This window comes from Anopheles moucheti, chromosome 2 (genome assembly GCF_943734755.1).
Source record: "Anopheles moucheti chromosome 2, idAnoMoucSN_F20_07, whole genome shotgun sequence".
Taxonomy (NCBI): domain Eukaryota; kingdom Metazoa; phylum Arthropoda; class Insecta; order Diptera; family Culicidae; genus Anopheles; species Anopheles moucheti.
In genome coordinates, this window is record NC_069140.1 from 34,845,860 (window position 1) to 34,857,316 (window position 11,457).

The 11,457-nt window shown below is 42.8% G+C and overlaps 1 protein-coding gene across 1 annotated transcript; it reads right to left on the minus strand.

The window, feature by feature from the left end:
• Positions 1-257: 257 nt before the first annotated feature.
• On the minus strand, positions 258-10,534 carry LOC128308539 (putative uncharacterized protein DDB_G0291608). Its single transcript, XM_053045500.1, has 8 exons — positions 9,579-10,534; positions 4,523-4,799; positions 3,316-4,446; positions 2,647-2,796; positions 2,034-2,569; positions 1,711-1,916; positions 1,520-1,632; positions 258-1,358 (listed from the first exon to the last, which is right to left on the minus strand). Exons 1-8 carry the CDS (start codon positions 9,752-9,754, stop codon positions 1,290-1,292), a joined length of 2,658 nt encoding a protein of 885 aa, XP_052901460.1. The 5' UTR covers positions 9,755-10,534; the 3' UTR covers positions 258-1,289.
• Positions 10,535-11,457: the final 923 nt, after the last annotated feature.

Genomic DNA, 11,457 nt, shown 5'->3' on the forward strand with positions numbered 1-11,457 from the left:
GGTCAAATAAACGAACGGAAAACTTATTAAAGATTATTTGAAAAAGTAATAAAAACAAACGTAAGCAACTTTGACTGTGGCATACCGATTAAAAGAATAGATAAGAATAGTAGAATAGTACAATATAATCATGGTTAAAATCAACAATCGTTTGCATTAAAATGATTGTGCTTTTACTATCAAAATATAGGTAGCAAAACGAGATTGCTACCGATGACCATTGCGTTATTATATTACCAAGCGCTCTAATGTTGGCATAAAAATGCGCGCGCGTGTGTGTGTGGGTGTCGTTTCCTTTTCTGTTACGTGGCTTGGTTTTTTTTTTGCTTTTGTGTTCAATTGTTTTTCCCCTTTATATTTGTTCTAATGCTATACATAGTTAGCAGTATTAGTTCGCTTCCATTCGCTACTTATATTATGGCCTATGAAAACATTTTCTTTTGTTGTATACGTTGACTGAGCTGGTTGCTGTGTTTGTTGTTTTCGAATTATTGCTCTTGGGTGGTTTGCGAAATGGCTCTTGCATTAGCATTTCGTTTTCTATCGTTTTTAATTATCTTTGTGATAAACGTGGGTTTTGTAGATTATGATATATTTCATTTATATAGTTTCCGCTAGCAAGAAAATAAAAAAAGCATTTCAAAACGGTCCCCCAGCAGAAAAACCTCCTTCGTTCCTGACGACAAAAAAGTAACCATAACATTGCGAATAGAAAATGGAAAGCAGCTATTATGGGTGCTTCAACTTACGATTAAGCGTAACGTTAATTCAAGTTCTTGCTAACTGAGTTTTCCTCAAAATTTAAACATACGCTTTCCTCTTGTTAGCCCTTTTGAAGAAAAAAAAATCACTTGTTAGGAAAATATTCAGTTTCTTTGTTTTGCATGTAACTAACTAATAGACGATTATGAGTTAAGAGCTGCCCACATGTTTTTCTTACTCGCTACTGGCTGGGGCCGGAGGGAACGATTTTGCGTGAAGGAAACGTATACAATTAAAGCGTAAAACGGCACAACATCCTCCTTGGCGTGTTCGAACGATTGCATGTTGTATGTAGCTCCTATTAAACAAAATAAAACTTTGGATTTCACGAACAATCTTCAATCTTTCCGATGAGGCAGAATGTTTTACTGAGACTCTGATTGGAGGATTATTGCAAAATGTGTCATTCCCTGACAAATTTACCGCGAATGTGCATCTGCGTCTATCGCACGACAACATACCGAGAATTGTGATAATCCAGGACATTGATTTTCGGTTAGGGTTTGCGGTTTTTGCATAGAACACGACTACTGCTCCTCGCTGCTTTCGAAGTACTCCGATGCGTTGCCACGGCAAATTGGACATGTACGATTGGACTGCAAGTGAGGGATTATTGTGTAAGAGATTACTTATTGAACTTTGTTTATCAACGGGTTAAATTCTCCAACACAATGATATTCAAATGGGAACCTCTACTACCACCGCGAAACTAATGTACTGCACCGACATATTATCAAGAACGGTTGAATATACTTACCCGTAGCCACTTATCAACACACTTAGCATGGAACTCATGCGAACATGGCAAAACTCGCAGGATTTGACGGGCCTCGAAGTCACACATACAAACCACGCACGATGTTTGATCGCCTAAAACAAAACACCGAAACACATTAATAAATACACTTGAAGGGCAAAACCTCCCATCACTTGCACAATATACGTTACCAGTGTGAGTTTCCGCGTTAAACTTGTAGCTCGGCAGCTGATCGATCTCGGGCCGTGCCAGACCACGTGGTTTTGCCTCCCCAAGCCGTTCGGCCAAGCTTAGCAGGGCTTCGTAGTTTTCCGTTTCGTTCGAATCCGGTGAGTTGAGATCCGGCGGACCGTACGTGGACAACGGGAACATCGCTCTGAAAGGACATCGGACGGGTCTGGGTTTGTGTTAGTGAATTGACGTATGCGTGTAGTGCCATAAGGCAAGGAAAAGGGTTTGTTAATGTATAGGGAGAAGGTCAGAGCCATTCGTAGCTCGCCAGTTGCACACTTACAGGAAGTTCAGCAAAATGCCCGAATAGGCGGACGTCGTGGCAGACAGCGTGACGTGGGCCGGCTGCGGATGGCCGAGCGGCTGTGGATGGGCCTGCAGTGCTGCCGGCGGTGGTGCAGCATGTGCCCGATGATGATGCGTCGGATGGTGGCCCGGATGATGGTGCTGGTGATGGGCCGGTGGTGGTGGCGGCGGAGGCGGCGGCGGTGGACCGGGCCAGTGGAAGCGGGCAAAGTTGCGCCGCGGTGCCGTGATCGCCCGGCGAACCGTCCGGTGCAGTATCTCATAGTTGCGACCCTGCGGGACGTTCGCGATCAGTGGGATCAGTGTTCCAGCGGGTGTGACGCCCGTACGGGGCACCTCACTACCCACGGCACTTACCTCGGTGGAGATGTAGATCGGTTGGGCCGCCGCGGTCAGTTGCGTCATCTGCGGTGTTGCACCGTGCAGATGGTGCGCGTGTGTTGTAAGCGGCGACAGGTGCAACGGTGATGCACCCGCATGCTCCAACCCGTCCAGCGAAAGACCATCAGTACGCTGCCGAAGGGGGAGAAAAACATTGCGATAAGTAAACATTGTGGAATGTAATATATTTGTTATGCTTCCTGCCCTACCTGTTGCGCCAGATGTGGATGCTGATAGTGCGCTTGATGCGGTGCTGGATGTGGAACGGCTAGTGCCGGTCCTGCCGAAGATGCATAGCTACCAAAGTGGCCTCCGATACCACACGTTTGGGCGAAAGGCTGCGGGTACACTCCATGAACCTGTGTGCGAAAGAAGACCCCAACATTGGCGAAATCAGTCATATTGTTCGAAATATAACACAGCTTGTATCATGTATTTGCATAGTTGTCATGCTCTCAGACCTCAACAAGCATGACATTCAAGAAAAAATACTCTTGCTTTGGCCCTCAGACAGTCTGATATCTCAATACCTTGACCACTCACTAACCGTGTAAATGTTCTTACTCTTACATCCGCTTCAAAGTAAGTCTTCCTAAACTTCTCTGTTCTTGGTACCGTCCCTCCTAATGTTCTTACGATATATTTGGATAAATGTAATGTTATTTCGTTTGACTACTTATTCCTAATTTGGAATATAAGTATCAGAGCACTTCTGTGCTTTAATGAACCGCATCAGCTATTTGAATTCTCCTGTAACTAAAATCACACTCTCTTCTGCGTCTTACGTGGTCCCTGGTTTTTCAAGTTTAATAGCCAAATTTTTGGAAAAGTAAACCCTACGGCGAAAAACGAAAAAAATTAGCAGTAAACATCTTTACCTGACACGGTGGCAAATGCGGTGCAGCTGGATGTCCGGAGCAGATCGAAATGTGTGGACCCGCCGAATACGTCCACAGCTGCTCATGGTGGTGACCAAGCGGTAAGCTAACCGGCACCTGATTGATATCGACCATCAGTGACGAAGCCGGATGCTGGTGCTGTGCCTGTGCCGCCGGTGCCTGCTGGAATACCTGCGTCAGCGATTCCCAGGGACGCTGTTGTTGCGGTGGTTGCTGTTGCTGCTGCTGTTGCTGGGGCTGCTGTTGCTGCTGCTGCTGCTCACGGTGAAAGCGTGGCCGCCGTAATGGTGGGCTGCCCTGCGGGTGGTGGGCGTGCGTTTGAAGCTGCGAAATAATGGCAGCAGCCAGATTACCGCCCGTACCCGGATGCAAATGAGATCCACCACCGTTCGAGTGGTGGTGTGACTGTTGTTGTTGTTGCTGCTGCTGCTGTTGATGCTGCTGCTGCTGCTGCTGCTGCGAGAGATGGTGATGATGGTGTAATTGGTGATGATGATGCTGCTGCTGGGGATGGTCCCGATGGAGTAGCGGTGGTGGATGAACCTGCTGCTGTTGCTGCGAGACCTGCGATGATTGTGGTTGCTGCTGCTGCTGCTGCTGCTGCTGCTGCTGCTGCTGTTGCAATGACAGGTTATGATGCCCGTTCATCACATGGTTACCCATGCCACCATTGTTACCATTGCCACCACCATTCACACCGCCATTACCACCGCTCGTTCCCATCAGCGACATCATGCCGCCGCCACCGCCACCATTGCGCGGTGAGCGTCGATGCTCCCAGATGGCGGCGGGCGGTGACTGGCTCGGTAGCCGGGACGAAACACGGCGCCGCTTGCGGGACGGACTGTCCGATTTGATGCCACCATTCCCACCGATCCCATCCACCGGGCAGTACGGGGGCGAGGACGATTGGTTGCCATTTCCGCCGCCTGCCGGACCGGATCCGTTTCCACCGCCGGTGTGATAATGCGGACTGTACCGCTCCCGGGCACCACCACCGCCATTGTTATCGCGGCTGTTACGCATCGAGTCCATCGACAGTACCGAACGTGCGTCACCACCGTGCAGATCCGAACCGCGCGTTGAATTCGATGGTCCCTCGAAATGATTCTAATGCGAATGGGGAATGGAGAATAAATCATTAGAAACGGCGAGAGTTGGAAAACGGCAACCGCATGTAACTCACCGAATGGCGATCGATCGTGGAGGCACTCATCGTGTGCCGGTTGCGATCCTGCATACTATTACCGCCCATATTGATCCGGTGTCGGTCAATGTGGCTCGGGCCGGCTCTAAGAATTTGTTGAGATCTATTATTAATACTACCATCGTCAGCAGCACCGTAAGGCATGAGTATGGCTGCCGCCGTTTGGCGGCCCGCTACAGGAGGGGAATGCAACTGCACCGGCGGGGACTTGGACGTGTAGGTGAAGGATGATTCTTTGGGACTACTTCCATTATCACTGCAGCGTGTGTATGTTCGTGTGTGTGTGTTTTTTTTTCATAGGGAGCGCAAGGAAGGGTTTAGGAAATGGATGGAGTGTGCGTGTATATTCGCCCACAAATGTTAGGTGGTTGATTTGTTTTTTTCCGAGACCACAATTTGAAAATAAATTAACACGTTGGTATACACCACCATGTATTAAGACATACAAAAAACAAAAAAACAAACAATAAAGTATCATAAACGGAAAACCCAACAATGGAAATAGGTGCAGAAGGGGTTAATAATATGAAGCACGGCAATTACAATTACAAACCAATCGTCGCAATATTGTACAGGAGAAAGTTACAAAATTTTAAAGCACGTTTTGCAACCAGTGTCAACGAAACAGAACCAGGCAATACAGTTTATCGCATTTTATAAGGAGCGTAGGTGATGAAAAAAAAACAGTAATACAGAGAACAACACGTAATCGCAAATCGATAGCATAGTAATGAATAATACCAAAACATATCCAGAATTAGGGCAAGGGAATTCAACCAAATAAATTGCGACGGTAACATGTGTGGGTGTGTGGTAGGTTGGGTTTTACATTCGCAAGGGTAGCGCAGTATGTTTGATGCGTGTCGGTTTTGAAGATGAAGTAGCAAAAAGGTAGGGATTAGTAGTAGAAGTAGTAGCAGCAGTAGTAGTACGCAGTACATTGCAGAAGATCATATTTGGGTGGTAGGAGTTGTAGTGATGGTGGCAGGTTGTACATATCAGAGTTTTGGGGGTTTTTTTGAAGTTCAGTTTCAGTTCAGTTTGATATATTTTGCAATAAATTTACCACAAAGGACAAAAAGCATGCGGAAGAAAAAATTAAAAACAATTATGTATTAATTAAAATGATATAATTTACAATTACAATTACGGTAAGCTTATGTAAATATGTTCCAGTGTGTTTGTGTATGTGTGTATGTGTTTTTTTGCATAATTTGTCTTGCACTTGTACAAACGATAACACAATACACAATCACTGCACTGCTCTACATGTAGAATAAATTGTTATACCGGGGGGTAGAGGAAAAACCACAAACTGAAACTCTTACACCACGTGGTAAATGCGGTAAATTATTAATCAAAAAAGCTATTTGTGATATAAAATACATGACATTCGTTTGCACATGAGCATGGGGAACATGTGGAAGTAAGAGCAGCAGATGCACGATATATACGAAGAAAACACAGCTGTTGTGTGGGTCTGTATTAAGTAATGCGGTTTTGGTTTAGTGTTTCGATGCTACAAATATTAGGGAAGAGTTTAACCATTTTTTTTAAGATTGTTTAACAAGATGAGCATTTAAATTATTATGTATTGTGTGTAACTCGGTAGCTTATTTCATGGCGTACAGCTAAGGACACTATTAAAAATTTCTGAATATTGCCATAAATAAACTACAATATAATAACGTTCAATTTTGAGTATGAAAACCAGTTTTGCTTTTTCAAAACCATTTCCACCATCTCAATTTTTAAGCTAGTACAAAAATCCTACGTACGATGTCAGGATATTAATTGTAGATTTAGGAAAAAAAAAACATTATGTTAGGCTAGCACTAACGGTGTGACCTCAGTGGTGTCCGGCAATCAGCATGATGCCCTTTTTTATTCTAAAACTGGCTGGTGGTAGTAGTGGCCGAAAGAATTGCAAAATGCAGGCAAAACGAACGTTTGATTTATTTGCTCTATAGCATAATTTATCGCTAGGTTAATTAACAAAACAATCTTATATTATTTTTTTAAGGATTTTAAATTCATATAATTGCTAATGCATGACTTAGATCGAATCCGATCAGATCAGATTCATTTCGCTCATTCCGATTGAGAGAATTATACATTGAAACATTTGTGTAAGCAGCCTTGTAATTCTCAACATACATAATTTAATAATATCTTGCTTAAAAATAATGAAACCACTTGAATTTGAAACATTTGCTACAAACACTATGATAGGGAAAGTATGTCCTTGATACAGATACATGTAAAGAAAACAAAAAAAGGTTGGAGCTTAACAAGCACTCACTTGGAAGCGAATTGTTTTCAGCCTAATACGATGTAAACATGAAACAGTAAACCAAAACAAGAAAAAAAAAACCATATGCTAATTGCAACATACGAGCACAACAGATACCGATCAGTAGAGGTATGAAGGTGTATAAAGAAACATGTCAACACATTGTACTATGTATGCATCCGGGGTAAACCGAAATTTGAAATTTGTCATGTTACAAACTAATACGAGCTCTAGCGATAATGTACGTGCTACAGTAATGAAGGATTTATATCACAAATGGCACAACTCCCTGCAACCATAACAGTTTAGCTCACAAATCCTGTACGAACCATCGGAATATAGCAACGTAAGTACCTGCTGCGGCTTGGAGAAAGGCAATTGAAAGAAGAAGGGTAACACAACTAGCGCAAATTTGATTCTTAATTCTCCCTACAAAGTGCGTGTTGTGTGTATGAGGGTAATAGTGCTGCTGGTGAAAAAGAACTACCGCGGCACCAATGGATGGATGCGTCTGTTCCGCGTATGTTAATGTCTTTGCAACTTAAACAACGATCGATGCCCACATTTTTTGGAGAAAGGTAACAAACCACCAACATTTAAATCTTGCTCAACACATCAACGCATCACATTCTATACGATAACAAGAAATTTGTAACTTCCAATGCAACATTGCTACCACACTAGTGAGACACGCTCAACCGATGATAATTAGTAAGGGGTGACGCAGTCGCTAGAATAGGTCACCAAACGGAAATTAGGCACGTGCTGCTTATATATGTACTATAATGAAGAAGGATGCTGTTGCACGGTGTATTTAGCATTTGCTAGGAATATAATCGCCAAGCAAAGAGATAAAGTATTGCCTAAAGAACGTATGATTTTTACTAACATGAATGGGTTTGCTTGCAATTGTTTTGACTTTTTTTATTTACATTCAATGCAAAACAAAAGAGACACAAACATCAATAAAAGGACGATAAAATCAGGGTTTTTTTTTAAAGAACAGCACCAATATATACTAACTGGCAATCAATTTCAATCAGAAATTTTGTTTAAAAAACAACAACAACAAATAATGAGTGAGAAATAGGACATAAAATGTGTGAAAAAAATATCTTAAATAAATCTTAACCTTTCCGTATAAAACATGATAACACAAAACAATTCCAAATAATCAAACATAAAATTTTGAATTGAACCGAAATAAATATTTCTAAACGAAACATTAAACAGTTCAGAACGTTAAAACTAGGGTGAATTTGTTAATGTAAAACTCAATAACCATCACTTTAAAGTCAAGCATCGATACCAGTAGTCAACAATTACATAAATATGCGTCGCAATAACAACAGAAATGGTGATAGTAGTAAGTAGCAGTAGTAGTAGAAGTAGTACTAGTAGCAATAACTATAATAATAAATATATCTGAACAAGAGTGGGTAGCAACACTGATCTCATTACACAACGTTATACTTTGCATCATTGGAACCAAACAAAAAAAACAAGTCATGGGATCTGAGAGAGAAATCGCAGGTGTGTATTATTATTTGAGGAGCCGACAGACAGGACGACAGTTGCAGTTGTGAAGAGTTGGTTTTTTTGATTAAGAAATACATTTACCCCACCTAAGAGTCCCTTTTCAGATTTTCTTCTAAAATGTTCGCACAACAACACAAACAATGCAATCAGTTGCAGATATGTGCAATAGATTCAAATGCAAATACACTGCTTTGAGTCGATTGCAAATACCACTCGCCCCAAAGGAAACTACAGTATAGAGAATGGTATCAACAGTGGATAAGTACAATAGTTAATTTAGTGAGCGGGTTTCTGTCAGTTGTGCAGCAGTGTGCGCTCTTTTTTTTAAGTTAAATTAAATTTCTTAAGAATATTCGAATAATCGTTAAAGTAACGGGAAACACTATAAGAGCATTTAATTAATTAATCTTTTTTGTTTAAATATTAATTAATGTTTAAATGTGTAGCTGAATATGCATCTTAGCTTAGCTGAATAGTCATTACGGGGGTTTGGTCCGGGTCTAACTTTCCTAATGTATTCTATCAAAGATTATGTTTTGCACGAAACAAATGTGTATTACGTATTACGATAAATAAAGAATGTTGACTTTTTAACTTTCAAGTTAGTCAAAGCCCGGTTTCGACCAACGCGGAAATTCGAGTAACGCACATCCCCATGGTCCACTTTATAGTAGTGTATTTTGGAGATTACTTGTTCGTTTTATGCTAACTGTTGCCAAACCCTGAAAGCTACTTACACACATTGCAATGGACGATACTTTAGTGTACTCTCACGAAATTTCGAAATATTTTCACTATTTAATTTAACAACGTTTGCAAATAGGCTATTCTTCCAATCGTTACCATTCTCTACATGTGCTTCCATAATTGTTACCACCCTCTACCGAGCAACCTTAACCTTGCTGTAAGTGTTCTAATCGACATAAATATATGTATGAAATCTTTTCCTATTTGTTTCGCAACTAACTTAAGTGAAACACACACACTGATCGCTTTTTGTGTTTGTGTGTGTGTGTGCTTGTGTATGTTTTGCGGTATATGTGTGTAAAAGGGTTTTGTGTGCAAAGCAATGCAAACCCGCGTATCAAATGCTAGAAAGATGGCCTACTACACTTGTGCTGGTACGAAAGATAAAACCCCTTGACAAGTATACTAAACCAAGCATGGTAACGAAGCGCTAACCTGGACAACGAGCCAACTTACCCATAGTTAAAGCTATTCTCCATATCCTTATTGTACCATGGCTGGTTGTGTCCACCATGGTTCCGGTTCGAATGATGCGTATGGTGCGGTGAGAACGGCATCCGTGAACGGTTGCGCGGCACGGCCCCGCGTGAGTACGGGCGCCGTGATGCACCGGAATGGTTTGGATTCATCATTGCTGCCGGTGAATTCTAGCGGGGAAAGACTGGGTCGTCTCCACGAGTACGGTTTGAGGGATTTCTTTTCGTATCTTCTCCAAATTTCTTCACTTCACACGCAGCAACCAGACACAGTTGACGCTCGGTTCTTTGCTTGATGGTAGCCTCGTCGTATGTTTCTACAGGAACCGAGATGCGAGCAAAACGAGAGGTGCTCGTGGAATGTACGTATCACACCTACCGCACCAACTACTTACTGGCAAACTTCACTTTGCTACACCATTTTAGACAGCGTTGCTAATGAAATTCCCTTCAGATACTGGGTTGCTTGGTGTTTGTTTACAGTAGTGCCATCGGCACAACTGATCTGTTTTTTGACGTTTCGCTAATATTGATACACTATTGATGACTTTCTACTCCACTATACGCTGCGACGATGACGAAAACGAGACACAAAGGCTTCAAAAGATGATTATGCCACACACGAAATTGTACACTAATTTTTCTCCTTTAGACAACCACTAACACACACACACACACGCGCGCTTGAAATCGTTTTTTGTATTTTAATTTTCCTACACTCGATGACACACAGTGGTTGCTGAAAAAGGGCACAGACCTCTGTCAAAAGATATAAAAAAATTATTTAGCTGACACGACACAGGCACGATACTAAAACAATTCGCTCCCAGATGGCTTCCATTCACGCACTATACCCGCAGTGTGCTGTGTAAACAATAATAACTCTCACTACTACTACTACTATCGCAGTCCGTTGTCTTCACAGTCAAGGATATTTCGTTCGTTGGTGGTATGTCCTTAGCGAAACAAATATGGTACCATCCGTGCACTACCACCACAACGATACACACTCAACACGACATCACATCACTCGGTTTCAGCCATCACGCGAGAGCTTTTCGGTGATGGTGATTGTTACATTTTAGAGAGCCATGTCCATTTACATCCCACAATACTGCGTTTGGTTGACGGCCGTGCTGCCTGAAAAGAAACAATGAAACGTAAACAAACGCTTTGTGAGTAAAAACATTATAACAACGTCATCCTTAGCATACACACCAACCGTCTAGACAGTCTTCCGCGAACCGAACAACGCTAATCGTACGAAGTGGAATTAAGTAAACGCATCATGCGTTCCCGTGTGTGTGTGTGTGTTCCACGTGTGGTGCTTTCACGACGCACCACCACTACAATGCAGCACGCACAAATTCAACAAACGCACCCCCGAAAACCGGGAGAGCGCGCCCGGGGGTTGCTTCGATGTGTGCGTACACCGTGCGAGAGAAGCGCCACGGTGAGCTCATAGCAGGCCACATACAAACACTTTCCGCGATCAGCGACTTTCGATTTCACGTGGAATGTGGCGTCTAAACACGGTCGCCCTAGAAATGTGTGTCCCTCCATTTCCCCCGCACACATGGCGCACGCTATTACGCAAGAGCACAACGAAAGCACAGGAAAGAGAAATGAGCGCACGGGCGAAACGGTAACAGCAACAACAAAAACCAGCAGACGAAAGGCGGCGAGAAAGCAACTAACACTGATTAGATTCGCTTTTCCCACGGCTTATTTTGTTGGTGTGTTGGTGCTACTAGGGAGCTGGTAAGGAAAATTGGTGGAATTGATGAACATCCCCCAACAAATGCACAGGACGACGCGCAAGTACTTCTGTGGGGTAAGTTTGTGCTTATCTCGTTGCC

What these genes read in the sequence shown, in the direction of transcription:
- LOC128308539 (XM_053045500.1), bottom strand. Translation starts at nt 9,754, where the DNA reads ATGATGAATCCAAACCATTCCGGTGCATCACGGCGCCCGTACTCACGC. An exon ending in GAGAATAGCTTTAACTATGG is followed by an intron (nt 4,800 to 9,578) that starts GTAAGTTGGCTC and finishes CACACGCTGCAG; the next exon opens with TGATAATGGAAGTAGTCCCA. An exon ending in TAACGCGGAAACTCACACTG is followed by an intron (nt 1,633 to 1,710) that starts GTAACGTATATT and finishes GTTTTGTTTTAG; the next exon opens with GCGATCAAACATCGTGCGTG.